Source organism: Diospyros lotus, chromosome 7 (assembly GCF_014633365.1).
Source record: "Diospyros lotus cultivar Yz01 chromosome 7, ASM1463336v1, whole genome shotgun sequence".
Taxonomy (NCBI): Eukaryota; Viridiplantae; Streptophyta; class Magnoliopsida; order Ericales; family Ebenaceae; genus Diospyros; species Diospyros lotus.
The window spans coordinates 27,065,436-27,081,541 of NC_068344.1; the positions used below are offsets into that span (position 1 = coordinate 27,065,436).

At 28.8% G+C, this 16,106-nt stretch overlaps 1 protein-coding gene and 1 long non-coding RNA gene across 3 annotated transcripts; one reads left to right on the forward strand and one right to left on the reverse strand.

Moving 5' to 3' along the window:
- Nucleotides 1–1,662: 1,662 nt before the first annotated feature.
- LOC127806882 (trimethyltridecatetraene synthase-like) lies at nucleotides 1,663–4,332 on the forward strand. The gene is made up of 2 exons (XM_052344451.1): nucleotides 1,663–2,598; nucleotides 3,621–4,332. Exons 1-2 carry the CDS (start codon nucleotides 1,690–1,692, stop codon nucleotides 4,245–4,247), a joined length of 1,536 nt encoding a protein of 511 aa, XP_052200411.1. The 5' UTR covers nucleotides 1,663–1,689; the 3' UTR covers nucleotides 4,248–4,332.
- A 2,806-nt stretch (nucleotides 4,333–7,138) lies between these two features.
- Nucleotides 7,139–10,881, reverse strand: LOC127806884 (uncharacterized). 2 transcript variants are annotated; one of them, XR_008024527.1, is made up of 4 exons: nucleotides 10,735–10,881; nucleotides 8,757–8,877; nucleotides 7,826–7,903; nucleotides 7,139–7,718 (listed from the first exon to the last, which is right to left on the reverse strand). It is a non-coding gene; the product is annotated as an uncharacterized LOC127806884 (long non-coding RNA). The 2 variants fall into 2 exon arrangements; XR_008024526.1 differs by having other exon boundaries at nucleotides 7,799–7,903.
- Nucleotides 10,882–16,106: the final 5,225 nt, after the last annotated feature.

Consider the following 16,106-nt stretch of genomic DNA (forward strand, 5'->3'; position numbering starts at 1 on the left):
GATGGAACCATACAAGAAGAAGCTATTCATCAGAACAAAAGGGTTAATTTTTATTTTTTGTTTCAGTTTTTTTTGATTTAAGCAATTATTTAGTCCGTTCAATTTGATTTTTCGAAAAAAGTTCACTCTATTTAATTTGACCCCTACTTATTGGTCTCTTTCTTATGTTTAAAGTCGAGAAGAGTTAAAAAGAGGGGTGACTTGAGTTTATTTTAGTTTCTAAAATAATTTTCTTCCCAATAATTTTCTTCAAATTAGATATATTTGTATTTTGTTAACATCAAGGTATAACAATCTATATATTTTTGATGATAACAAAATATTTTTATGTCAAAATGTATTTCTAGCTAAATTCATTAAAATTTATCTGAGTCTAAACCATCTAAATGTTGTTGACTACTAGGATAGTCAACCAAATATATACTTTTGGTTGACCAACTATAGAGAGAACGCTTGGCTGGAATTGAATAAAAGTTTTGAATCTTGCAATCTAATGAAATCTAATACCAACTATTCTAATTTGGTCGATCAAATCTTAACAATGCATAAGTGTCACTATATATAGACTTATCCGGTCAATTATTTTCCTTTTCTTAATTAATCAATTCTATCGAAAATCACAAGACACACAAAACTCATCATGTAATCTATTAAAATATCAACTTTATTAACAAAATAAGTCTAAAATGTTTTGAACCACTCTAGAAGGTTTTGGGAATCGATTTAGTTGACTAATGCGGAAGATTAGTGGAATAATATTGGATAATAAGCTATTCATCTTTTATAATACCAAACTTTAGTCGACTAAAGCTAGTGTTTAGTTAACGAAAGTGTTCTATTAGCCCTAGATAATGCTTATCCATGGTTATCTGGTTAATCAAATACCATATGTTAGTCGACTAGGCTCATCTAAAATGGTTTATGATTTTTCAAACTTATTTATTTGAGAAAACTGTTTAGTCAACCAAACCATGATTTGGTTGACTAAATACTATCATCTTCAAAGTTTTTTTTCCTTCATCTTTTTAGCTATTTTCTTTTTCTTTTAACCTAACATTTTATTCATTTTAAAAAAAAATTCCTATCTTTTTTCTTGAAGAAAAACATTTTTTCTCTTTTGACAAAAGACAAAACTTTCACCTTTTTTTTTTTTCATATCATTAAGTAGACACATTTAATACACGAGAATATATTTTTGAGAAATTTATATTAATTATATGCAGTATTGACCTTATTTTGCACAATCTTACTATTGCTACCAATTAGGTTCACACAATATATAATCACTAATCAATTTTCTAATTTAATTAATTAACTGAATCTTCTATTAAAATTGAAAAAAAAAATCAATTTTTTAAATTTTAAATTCATAACATGAATTAAAAAAAATTATTTTATATATATATATTTTTTTGAAAATGAATGTTATGATTTTTAGAACATAATAAAATGTTTAGTTATAAAAATAGAATTAAAGATTTAAAAATGTTTTCTAAAACGTTTTTTTTTTGGTTGATAAATTATTTATATTATTTTACACTTGACAATGACAATTGTACAAATTATGGGTACAAGTTAAGGTGAAAGAGAAGTTGTAGCCATCTTAATTTCTTGATCTTATAATTATAAATACTCAAATCTCCTCCACTCTCTTTCGCACCACCCAAACAAACCCAACCATCTGAAGCCATGGAGCCTTCCTATTCATGGCTTGTTCCATCCATAGCATCGCTTCTTACACTAGCCATCCTCTCAAAACTCTTCATTTTCGGGCGCCGGCGTAACCTTCCACCTGGTCCTAGACCTTGGCCCATCGTCGGCAACCTGAACCTCATCGGCCCTCTCCCGCACCAATCCCTTCACAACCTTTCCCAGAAATACGGCCACCTAATGCAGCTAAAATTCGGCTCTTTCCCAGTGGTTGTCGCCTCATCGGCCGAAATGGCCAAACAATTTCTGAAAACACATGATCAGACCTTTGCTTCTCGTCCCGCGATGGCTGCCGGAAAGTACACCACTTACAATTACAATGATCTAACCTGGGCGCCCTACGGGCCGTTCTGGCGCCAAGGTCGCAAGGTTTTCCTCTCAGAGCTGTTCAGCCTCAAAAGGTTGGAATCTTTCGAGTACATTCGCGTCGAGGAGCGGCAGGCTTCCCTTGCTCGGCTATTCAAGCTTTCGGGCAAGCCGATCAGGCTGAAAGATCATCTCTCGCGTTTGACACTAAGCGTTATAAGTAGAATCGTGCTGGGAAGAAAGTATGTTGGGGAATCTGTGGATGATAAGTCGATTGTGGTGCTTGAAGAGTTCCAGGAGATCTTGGACGAATTGTTTCTGCTGAATGGGGTGTTGAATATTGGAGATTGGATACCATGGATTGAGTTCTTGGATTTGCAGGGGTATGTGAAAAGGATGAAGACCTTGAAGGAGAAGTTGGATAGGTTTAATGAGCATGTGCTTGTCGAGCATGAGGTGAGGAGGAAGCTAGAAGGGAAGGGCTTTGTGCCCAGGGACATGGTGGATGTGCTGCTGGAGCTGGCTGATGACTCATATCTCGAGGTTAAGTTTACCAGCGACAGTGTCAAGGGGTTCATTCAGGTACAAATAAGCAGCTAAGATCCGACCAAACTATATTGGTCGGATCATGCATTGGTCACCAAGTCGGTTTGGTTCTGAAAAAGACCAAAATTAAGCTTAAACTGATCAAAAACAGACAAAATTGGTTGATTTCATTGGTTTATTTGGTTTCATCTGTTCATAAAAAGCCGTCGCTGTTAATAGACTGTATTTTTTTCTGTTAGGTACGAAATAGCTTAGCTCTTGTTGTTTTCTTCGTTGTTTTTAAGTTATTTTTAATTTTTAATTTTTTAAAAAATGAAAATATGTTTATTTTCATATTCTCAAAAAGTGAAAATGTATTTATTTTCGTAAGAAAAAAATTTATAAAAAAAACTCAAAATAACAAAAGTTATTTTGACTGTTTTCGTCATAAATACATTCAAAATTTTCAACATGCGAAAAACCTTACAGAAAAGACACTCAAAACACAAGATTCAAAATTAAAAACTGAAACACGAAAAGAATAATCCTTTATATTTTTAAAGATCTTTTTTTTTTTTAATAAGTTGACAAATTTAAAAAGTAAAGATTTAAGAGTATTCCAACTCCCTGTGACAAATTTTCCACTCGACCCAACATTTTCGAGTCAGTGATCTTTTTTAAAATCCTCAATTTCAAGCTATCTTCATCTAAAAACCATAGCTTTGTGTTCATCTTCAATAATTAATACTTTATATCAAACTCTAATATTTGCATGCATGTACTGTTATTTTTTTGATAAAATATTTGCATATATTGTGATAATAAAGTTTTAACATCTTAATTAGTCTGTAACTATTAAATTGGAGATCGTGCTTTTGGGTTATGTTAACATTTTTTTGAATGTTAATAATTTTCGATAATATTATCAACAATTCAAATAATGAATTACAGTACTATAAAACCCATGAACTAGGATACCGTATCCTAGCCTAATTATAATAACTATGCTTGAAAATACTATTTATACGGCCAAATCTTCAATCGTCTTCCTCTGAAAAATACATGTACACGGTTTGCAGGACCTCATAGCTGGCGGCACAGATACCTCAGCAACAACAGTGGAATGGGCTCTTTCTGAGCTCTTGAAGCACCCAAACCTAATCACTAAGGCAATCGAAGAGCTCGACAGAGTTGTGGGCAAGGAAAGATGGGTAGAAGAAAGAGACTTTCCCCATCTTCCTTACCTAGACGCAATAGTAAAGGAGACAATGCGTCTCCACCCGGTGGCCGTACTGCTTGCACCGCACCAGGCGCTTGAAGATTGTCAGGTAGCCGGCTACCATATCTCCAAAGGAACTAGGGTTTTCATCAACGTATGGAGCATGGGAAGGGACCCTAAGCTGTGGGAATCACCTGAACAGTTTCAGCCAGAAAGGTTTTTAGGGAAAGCCATTGATGTGAAGGGACATAGCTTTGAGTTGATACCTTTTGGGTCTGGGCGAAGGATGTGCCCAGGATATAACCTTGGATTGAAGATGATATGCTCGAGCTTGGCCAATGTTCTGCATGGGTTTCATTTGAAGTTGCCTGAGGATGTGAAGGAAGAAGATGTGAGCATGGAGGAAGTTTATGGATTGGCTACTTTTCGAAAGGTTCCTCTTGTTGCAGTTATGGAGCCTCGGCTTCCAAGTTATCTTTATCAGTGAACTTTGCCTTAATTATAATTAATAATCATCCAAATAATAAAATGGAGACTTAATTAGAAATAAGTCTTGATGAAGTATTTGCTTATCAGAAGGGTTTGATAGTACTGTATGCTTATTTATTTATTTCTCGATACGGTAAAGTTCAACAATATATTTTGTTTTGTTGCTAAAAGTAAAATTGAAGAAGCAACTTAGCTAGAGACAATATAAAAACTTGATTCTAGGGGCCGTTGCCAAAGGATTGATGAAGAAATACCAATTACTATAGGTCAAATCAACCCATAACCAAAATAATAAGTGAATCAAAGGTGGGTATAACATTATAGATTCTCTAATAGCGATTAACTACAACGATAACATTATAAGTAAACTTGTTTGTAATCCCTTTATTGACAAATAAATCTACATACGCACATAATAAATGACAGGTAAAAACCATTCGATCTAATCACCAATCTCATAAATAATTAAAAAAGACGAATGCCCACGTGGAGAAACAATAAAAAGCTCTTATGTCTAAGGTGATTACAGTTCGATTCAAATAGTGAATCGAATCAAAACTGTTTCTTTATAAATTGAACCAAAACAATCTTTTTTGATTCAGTTCAAAAATCAAAATCAGAATCGATTTTTATTTTTGGTTTTGACAATGCTTCTCCTAATACTATTCCTATTAGAGATTTGGAAAATATTTGTGTTATACGCATTTCCCGCATCATTTCTCATGGGCCAGATTCAGTCTAATGGGCTGGCCCAATCGCCGGAAGCCCAGAAGGCCCAGGCAGCCTCCCCAAAGAAAGTCCATACACCATCGAAATCCGAAACTCGTAAAGCGAACACCTCGCGAGCTCCCAGTAAAGCCCCTAGCGAGCTCTCAGCGATCGACTAACGAGCTCGCGACAAAACCCTTAGTTCGCTAGCCTAAAACTTCCAACTCACATAAGTGGCAAAGCTATTGAGAAGTCAGGGGCAGGGTCCATTTACTTTACCTGCAACAGCCCATGCTCCTCGTAATGAGGATCACACTCCCAATTTTGTGTAGATGATAAGGGCTGTTTGTCCCCAAAATGTCATATTTATATTTCTATATATTATACAAATTGTAAAGGCTCCTCATTATAAATAGGAGTGAGAGATACCGTGAGGGGTACAAGGACAATAATCAAACACCGTCATTCTAAAAGAATAATCAGAGTGCGGTCGTGGAGTATGCATCGTTTTGGTTGAACCACGTAAAAATTCATGTGTTGACTCATATCTGGGATCCTTATTTTCTTCTTCTTGCCACTTTGGACTCACTCAGCGCGACCCAAAACGAATCACGGTCGGCTGAAATTGAACGTCGACAATTTATAAACCAAGTTTTGGCGATAAATTTTTTCATATAAGATATTCATGTCATGTATTAAATTTATGTGTTCAAAATGTATTGAGATTTTTTAAAATTTATCTTACTCTATTAAAAAAAATTATTTCATATTTGTGGGTTCACCCACAAGTACTCATAGAACGGGCTAGATTTTGTAAGGAAAATTGAAAGAGATTTAAAAGATTACCTAAAGATGTTCCAACATGTTAGAATACTTATGAATTATGTAACGAATCATTTTCTCATAAACAATTGTTATGTGTTCTTATTATAAATAATGTTAGTTCTATTGTTTTATAGCTCCAACAATAGAATATTTGTAAGAAAAATTAAATTTATTAAAAGTGTTTAATGATCTACATATATAGTGTTTGGTGTTTATAATGCTACATCTTCATTATTTTTAATGAAATGCATTAATATTGTAAATATTCTAAGAGTATGAAAATATAAAGAGTTAAAAGAAACAATTAGTTTCATGAAAAAAAATAGTGTAATTATTTTGATAAAATTCTTGAAAGTTATCTCTTGTTTTGCTTTTTTATCCTAGATGTAATTAGACGATTTGTTTAATTTGACTTTGTATGTTGAATGTTTAGGAAAAAATGATAATAATGTTGCACAAAAAGTAAATTACATTAGGAGATTAATTTTTTTTATATATATCGAGTTTAGTGTTAATTTTAATAATATTTCTTAATAATCTTTCAATCTTTAAATACGGAGGAATTCTTTAAAATGAATAAGTCAAAATAACTATTATTTCAAAAGGAAAAGAAACTAAGAAATTTATCAAGTTCTATATTTGAAATTGATCTATATCTATCAACTTCTTTTGAGTTTAACGTTTATCCATTTTTTAAATTTTTTTTAATTTCACAATAGTAGAAACAACATTCTATTATAAGAAAACAATCGATTTGAGACGAATTTTTAATTTAAGACAATTTTAATTCATCTAAAAAATAGTTATTGCAAAATTTGATGCGAAGTTTAAGATATATTTAAGAAAGATTTTTGAGAGATTTTTTTTTTGCCTTTGTAAGTTGAGTTTAATTTTGAAAAAAAAAAATTATATTAAATTTGAGACGAATATTTAAACAAATTTCGAGACAAATTTTTTTGAACAAATTTTGAGATGAATTTTTTTTTTTATAATTTTCAACTAATTTTTTTTCTTTAATTTGAGACATATATTCAAATGAATTTTGAAACAATTTTTTTAGATAAGACAAATTTTTTTCACATATAATTTGAAAGAAAACTTTAATACGGGTATTCAGATAGATTTTTTTATCTATAATTTAAGATGACGTTTCAGATAGATTGTATTCGTCTAAAAACTCAAAGACAAATTTTGAAAAGAATTTTTCACTCTATTTTTTAAGATAAATAAAATGTGTTAAAATTCGTTTTAAATTTAAATTAATTTAAAATAATAAAATTCATTTTCTTTTAAAATTTCAAAATTAAACTTGATATATACAATATTTATATGCATTAATATAACAAAACAAACGAATTAACTTAAAATCTTTGCATAAATATAAATTCATCACAATAAATAAAATATCCATGGATAAATATATAGTAGTAATAAGTAACATCGTTCGTGAATAGATTTATCTAGAAAGCTCTACAACCTAAAATCTATCGACACTAATGGAAGATCCACCTGATGAGTCTATCGATGAGCCAACAAATGTAGTAGATTGCTTTAATAGTACAGATATCATGCTATCCATATGATCCTTCCACTCAATTATCTCTTGCTGTCATTGACATAGTTGCACATGCACAGTGGTTATTTGGGTCATTATCTGTCTCAATTCCTCAATCTCATTCTGCATGGAATACAACTTCTCCTTCATCTGTCTCATTTCTTTTAAATCATGGGACATGAACACATTTGAACTATTAAAGGTATTATCGAATGCAATCGGGTAAGACGGATTAACTTGAGAGTTGAAGTCATAAACACACTTTTTATTCTTAAGAGAGATAGCCTGACAAAAGATGTGCTTGTCAACTGCAATTGAAGAGAACGAATTGCTACCGACAAATGCTGAAGATGTCTCTATACTTGTACTATCGAACACCTCCTATATAAATTAAAACATTAACGTTAATAATAAAAAAAAATCATAAAAATTATAATAATATACATAATAAATACAATTACCAAGACACCCTTTGATCTATGATTAACCTGCACTTCTCGTCTTTGATCATCTTTTCGAGTGTGAGTTTTCTTAAAAACCTTAGGCTCGCAGTCTAATCCCTTAGCCTGCATGACAAATATATAAAGTAAATAAGATAAAATACAAAACATTATATAAGTTCTTAAAATTAAAAACATTTAAATAAGAAAACTAAAAAAAACTAATTATTATCATCTTACAACTAAAGCTTTTTATTTAAAATTATTATAATATATTTAATAAATAACTACTTAAAAACAATTTTTACAAATAAATTGTATATTTATTTTATTTTTATAAATAATTAATATTTCATTAAAAAATGACATAATAATTTTTTAATTCTAATTTACACATATTCTAATGATTTCTTCTTTAAATTATAAATAATATATACACAATAAAATTTAATTTTAATTTTATTTTCTTTTAACAATAAATTATTCCATCACTAACAGATTTTAATTTTAATTTAATTTTTTTCTATTTAACGACAAAAATATTCTATAATTAAATTATTTTTAATTAAATTTTATTTTTATTTTTTAATGATAAAATTATTTCATCACTAAATTAAAAATTTTTAAATTAAAAATTATATTTTAAAAATAAAATTACAAAAATTATTTAATGACGGACATATCCATTATAAATTTTAAAAATATTAAAAATTATTTAACATTGAGTTTTTCATCTCTAAATTAAAAAATAAAAAAAAAATTAGCAACGAAATAAACTGTTGCTAAATTATATGGAATAATAAAAAAAGTTAGCAACGAAATAAACTGTCTCTAAAGTTACCAATGCCTGTGATGATGACTCATGTTGTTGCATTTGAAAGTCAACATGCAATTATCATAGATATATAGAATAATTTGTATTATCAATAAGCAAGTTAAGCATTGTAAAATTTAAAATACACAACTAATATATACTTACATAGTTTTCCCGAACATTTTATCAACAAATCCCAAATTATCCTTTCTTCTCGCCACGACTTTCTTCTCTGCGTGGCGAGGAATAACTTAGCCTGTGTAGGTGGGCAATCATGTTTCATAGTCTGAAAGGCAAGAAAATAAAAATGTTTATGCAACTATACTTATTTTAGAAAAGTAATTAAGTAAAATAAAAATAATAAAAAACATCAAATATTTATCAATCTTCTATTGTACTTGGACACAGATATGGAGTCACACGTGTACATAATGCCTCCAACTTCAAAGGCCTTATTTTTCATGATCTTATCAGACTTGGTCTTAAATTGTGGGACCATGGGGGGCTCCTCTTCCCTATGGCATGTCCAATAATAATAATGAGCCATGAATCCCTTCTAATAAAGATGCAACTTCACCTCATCCACCTTTAAGAATTTCTTACATCGACACTTAACACACAGACACCTTAAGCTTTCATTATCCTGCATGAACTGTCGTTGAGCACATACATAACCTATGAAACTCTCAACCTCACATATGAATTCATTTGTTAGCCCTCCCCGACAAGGTACCAATCTATTGTACATCCATGTTCTTTGCTCAAGTACATCCATGGTCTGCGACAGATTTACATCAAGCAACATATATTATGGGTCAGACTGTTATCTTATTACAGTCACACTATGAAATGCAACAAAGTGTGCGGTAGGTTAACAAAACAAATCATATAATCAGATTTGTAGACAGATTCTCATATCTAGTTTTGGAATTGCCTTGGATTAATTATAATTTTTCTTTTGCTTGAAATAAAAATGGTATTATTGCTCATCAAATCAAAACGAAAAGAAGTTAAAATTATAGTATATATAATATCATGATTAATGAGAACTGGTTTACCTTCTATATCACTAAACATTCATTGCTAACTTTTTTATTAATAGAGAAAATTTCCAAAGAGAGCTCATCCATAAATTGTACACTGGACTCAAAAGAGAAAGGTAAACCCATAACCTACAAAAACAGGAAAACAAGAAGAATGGTTCCCAAAAGCAAAAATATATATATATACATATTATATATATATATATTATATATGAATATATAAAAAGAAATGAAAAAAAAAAACAGAAACGGTGCGAATCTAATCTAATAACACAAAGCAATATCTTCTCTATCTTGTGAAACCAGAACAGGATACAACATCAACTCACCAGGAAAGCATCAAAAACCCGAGCTACAGACCCAAATCAGCAAAACCACAAAAAAGATTGATATATAAGTTTGGTCTATGAATTGCCATGAATGTTAAAACACACATATCCATCAATGTTAATTCCTGTTTCCTATAAATTCAAAAGCTTGAACAAAGAATGTTAAGACTTTTAGATTTGCTCCTTTTAAGCTTCACTGAAATTGTTGCTACAGCCGTACTCTAAAATAAATTCCTTATATCCCAGAAACAGTTCATAAGAAATTAGCAGTGATTAAATTACGACGTCAATATATACAAACTATCAAGAGAAACCAAGTACATTTCATCAAAAAATTCAAGTCAAGTTTACATCATGTTTTTTTTATGCGTACTATAATGTTAAGAATCTCCTGTGCAATAAATCACACAACCACAACTTCGGCAGTACCAAGATCCAAATCGAAAACAGAATGGACGAAACAAAATACGAACGGACCATACACAACACAACGGAAACAGAATCAAAGAACACCGCATGTACGTGTTCGGATCAAAAGATCCTACTCACAGCAGGGGTTTCGCCCCTAGTCAATCCACTAGAATACGTACATACATATTTACATAGGATTTACAGAATACATGCACAAGATCGTCACGGACACTCACAAATCAGAAACCAAACCAAAACAAGACAACCATACAGAGTACAATGCACCAACTCCCCGCAAAACCCAGCACTCTCAAATTCAATCTCTCTCACAAAGAAAAACCCCAAGTGATACACACTTACCGTGAGAACAGAGATCGGAAACGCCTTGCGATCTTCGTCCGTTCTGATCGTCGAGTTCCTTCGTGATCGTCCCGATCGAGCTCCTCGCGTGCACTGTTCTTCTTCTTGCCCGATTAGGGCTTCTGTTCGTGTGTGTGTGTGTGTGTGTGTGTGAAAGTGAAAAAGTGACGGTTCAATATCCCAATATCCCAAAGAGAGCTTATATACTTAGGGGCAGAGGACACGGCTGGAATTAACATAAAAGAGCAACAGACTTCGGCTTGGGCTTGAAACACCACTGGCCCAACCCAACTCATTTGACCCAATCCATTTATTTGTCAATTATATTTAACATACAATATAATACCATATACTATATGCCACTTACATGAATTAATCAAATAACATATAACATATCAATATATTTTGAATCATATATTAACATATAAAATGGCCATACAACTTAAATTGGCAATTAAGTTTCAGAAGTCCAAATAGAAGATGCATCGTCCGTGTGTGATAAACACAGTACTCAATGCTTTATCTCCCAAGCATTGTGCTTTACAATCCAATTATATAATTATGCAGTGCACTTGCACTGTGGCAACAAACACTAGCCATATAACAAACGCGGAGACTTCACAGATTTATATAGATGGATAGGATACCAAAGAACTTATTCTTTTTCTTTCTCACGTAATTGAAGGAGTTTTATTCACATTTTATTATGTATATTATTTTTAATGAGTCACTCAAACTTTATTGTATAATTTTTGAAGCCATCCCACAAATGAACCAAGAGTTAGAATTCCTGTAAGACTAACCTGAAAACACACAAAAGAACACCAACTAAGGCTATCAACCAGAACTACTACTCCCCCTACAAGCCTCAGCTTCAGCAACCACTTCGAAAACGCAAGGAAATATTGATATGCATTTTTTTGGACAAATTCATTAAACAAATGGATCAATAGGATTACCATCTGAAAATAAATAAAGGGTCTGAAGGATTTGTGTGGGGGTTTGGTGCTTAATTTCTTCTATAAAGGGTATTAAGGATTTGAACATGGGAGTATTGTAGTTTATTTGTTTTAATAATATGTTGTTGCATCAGTAGTACTTTAAGAAATAAAAAGCAATTTATTTCACTGAGCAACAGGAACTGGCATCCTTTCCCTACCACTTCAATCATTCGAAGACAACAATCTGCTCACAGTGAGGGTATTATGGAAGCCAACAAAATCAAAAAACCCTTAGCCAAAATTAGGCATCCTAGTCACAAATCGGATATAAAAAATACAAAATCAGTAGTGTCAGAGAGAGAGAGAGACTTGATCAGAGATGGCCCTGTACGTGGCGACGGCGAGAGTATGAGAGAGAGAGAGAGACGAAGAAGAGAGTATGAAAGAGGGAGACGGAGAGGCTGGAGATGAAGGCAATGGGGATTTGGAAAAACTATTATTTTGGTTTTTTTTATTTTTTTTGTTGAAACATTAGTTATGAAATAAAAAATAATAATTTATAAAAAATAATATTAATAATTATTTAATGATAAAAATAAAATGATTTATGATTATGATAATTGATAAAATAATTTAAATTATTATATCAAATTAATATTTATTTAAAAATATAATTATATTAAAAATCTAATAATTATAATAAATTAGTTCAATATATTGTATTCTTTTTAATATGTTCATAATTTTTTAATATATTATATTATTAATAAATAATTAATGCTCAACTATATTAGTTTAATAATTATATTCATGTATTTGTAGAAAAATATAATTATATTAGAGATTATATAAGTATTAGTTAAATTTTAATAATTATTTTTTATTATTTCATAGTTAGAATTAAAAAAATTTGTCAATAATTATGGAAAAATAGTATATTGATGACAATTTTAGTTTATTGTTAAAATTTATCAGAATTATATTTAGTCGTTAGTGATATTACATTAATTATCAAAATTAATATCGTCATTAGTTTTTTTTGTAGTTAATGCCTTTTTCTTGTAGTGCAAATTATAATTAAAAAATACAAAAAACTATAAGGGAGAATGATGCAAACTAATTGAGCTTAAACTAAGTTAATTATATTTTTCTTTCCTATTTTAAATAGTCATAATATCTATTCTACTAATTTTAACATATATAACTATGATTATCAATTATAGCAAATTAAATTTAATTTCTTAATCATGAATTTAAATAATTACAATAATATAATTAAAATTTTATATTTACAATATAAATTAAATATTAATATATAAAGTAGATGTTATATGTTTATAGCTTAAAATTTGTAAATTGTTATGCAATATTAATAATTTCATAAAATATCTATAATATTTAATGATATTAGTTAAATCTATTCAATATCAATTAAATATTCATGATAAAAAAAATAATTTAGCATTTAAGATATTAGATCAACATATATAAGTATAGTAGATTTATAACTATAGGTCAACTTTAATTTATAATTAATTACTATTTATTTTAATAATTTAAACGGATCAAGTATAATTAGATTCATATTTTTATTTAATTTTAAAAAAATTACAAGTCATTTATATTAAAATAAATTTATATTATATTTTTAAATTTTATGTTGCCTCTCTTATATGAATTTAAGTTTCTTATAACTTTCAAAAGCAAATTCTCTTAAATGTCAAGTGTCATAAATATTATCCATATACCTTTTGCTTTATCACCATTTCTATTTTATCAAGAATGTTGAACCAATTTACACATATTAATTAACTTTCGATGATTAATAAAAATAGTATATTCAATATATAAATTATAGTATTTTGATGATTAATAAAAAGTATTTTTAAATATACTAATTGTAGTATTAATTTATTTTTGATTAATTTATAAAATATTTTTCATAGTATATGTATTACTAAGAATATTATTTTTTACTAAAATTATTTTTAAGTAATTTTAAAATACATAAAAAATTTATATAAAAATATTTACTGTTGCTATAATAATTTTATATAAAAATATTAATCGATACAAGAAAGTTTAACAATTTTGGTGCTTTTTTTTTTTTTTTTTTGACTAAAGTAAAATTGAAGATGCAACTTAGCTAGAGACATTATAAAAACTTGATTTTAGGGCCGTTCCCAAAGGATTGATCCAATGAAGAAATACAAATTACTATAATTCAAATCAACCCATAACCAAAACAATAAGTGCATGAAAGGTGGGTATAACATTATAGATTCCTTAAGAGCAATAAGATTATAAGGCAACTTCTTTGCAATCCCATTCATCCACAAATAAATCTAAGTACACAGATACTAATTGACAAGTAAAAATTATTCAATCCAATCACTAATCTCATAAATAATCCAAAAACCTTGGGTGATGCCCACGAGGAAGAACTATAGAAAGCTCTTATGTTTAAGGTGATTACAATTCGATTCGAATGGTAAATCGAACCAAAATTGTTTCTTTAAAAATTGAACCAAAATCATCTTTTTTTATTTCAGTTCAAAAATCGAAATCAGAATCGAAAACTTATGATTCGGTTCCAATTCCTAAAAATAGATAATCAAAATTGAAACTGAAATAGTAATCGAATTTCAATTTTAGTTCCAATCATAAAAAAAAAATAAAAATAAATGTGTAACAGTCTAATTTTTTATTGTCGCATAACTTGCACTTAAAAATCAAATCAACAACCAAAAATTTGACCATTGTTTTTTCTTTTAATAATTATAATTATTTTAAAAAATTAGTTAAAAACTCTATAAATAACACTTCAATATATTTTTTCTTCATTCACGAATCAATTCTCACCTCTTACTATTAATTCATTCTCTTAATTTTCATTTTAAGTCTATAAATACCACTTCAATTTATTTATTTTTTTCACTTAGTAATTACAATTTAATTTTGCTATTATTTTTTTCTTAATCTTCGAATTCTATTCAATTTTTTTTATCAAAAAAATACGTCACGTGACAAAGACAAAAGTAAGGTTAGGGAATCTACCCAAAGTGAACCATTTTTTCTTGAAAATATTTCTACACGTACAAAAATCCCAACACATAAACATTGATGATGAAGATGATGATCAACAAGAGCAATCTATAAAAAAAGAAAAAAATATTGAAATCCAACATTTTCAAGATATATTTCAAAAAATTTATTTGACAAATAAGTTACATGCAACTATTGTGGGTAACAATTCAAATACAAAGAAGGTAGTGAATATGGGATATTTAAAAGCACTTGAATAGCAAGCATGCAGCTTAAATAATTCATCGATTGGGTCTTGATAAGGCACATCTTAAATAATTGGGTTTGCAACTTCTAATCTCTTTTCTCTTTTTGTTCATTTCGAGGAAAAAAAAAAAAGAGAAGAATTAGTTAAAATGTGTTCTATTGAACATTTAGGGTGTGTTCTCTTTGCTTTTTAATTTTTAATTTTGAGTTTTAAATTCATTTTCAGTTTTCTGTTTTGATACTCTGTTTTTAGAAAATTAAAAACGCGTTCTCTTTGTCATTTTAAAAAATTATTTTTCAAAATAGAAAATTAGAAAACGTGTTCTCTTTGAAATTTTGAAAATATTTTTTAATGATATTTTATTCAATAAATTTGATTATTAATTAAATTATAAATATTTAATGTTAATATATTATTAAAATATATATATACATTTTAAAGTTAATGAATTTTATAATATTTTTTCCCATTACAATAATAAAATATGAATAAATAAATATGTTTTGAGTTTTGACTTTGTTTTGGATGAAAATACTCAAAACAACTTTTTGTTGTTTTGAGTTTTCTTTATAATTTTTTTTTGTTTTCAAAAATGTATTTTTAAAAACAGTAAAGAGAACGCGTTTTCATTATTTTAGAAAATTGAAAATTAAAAATGATTTAAAAACACTAAAGAGAACACAACCTTATCTTTTAGTTTTGGTGAAAAAATAAAATTTGTTTAGTTATTGTCAAAATGCTTTAAATACTTGAACTAAACGTGTGTCTAGAACCATTCTTATATGCACATCTCATTCACTTTATAAAAAGTGAAAAAAAGAGATACATAAAACTTTCAAAAATTTAAATGCTAAAGTTACTATTTGTAGTGATATTTGGAGTTATCATTAGTAAAAGTATTCATATATGGGCATTACTTGTCATTGGATTGATGATAGTTGGAACATTAAAAAATGTATTATTGTCTTTAAAGTTTTTTGATGAAAGTCATACTGCCAAAAATATTTACAAAATTATTAGTTTAATTTTGCAAGAATATTATTTAGTGAATTTTTTTTTCTATTTCGCTTTGAGAATGCTTCTACTAATACTATTTCTATTAGAGATTTGGAAAATATTTGTAAATCAAGTTTTGGTGG

Coding starts and splice junctions, on each gene's coding strand:
- LOC127806882 (XM_052344451.1), top strand. CDS start 1,690: ATGGAGCCTTCCTATTCATGGCTTGTTCCATCCATAGCATCGCTTCTT. Junction 2,599..3,620: donor GTGTCAAGGGGTTCATTCAG/GTACAAATAAGC, acceptor CACGGTTTGCAG/GACCTCATAGCTGGCGGCAC.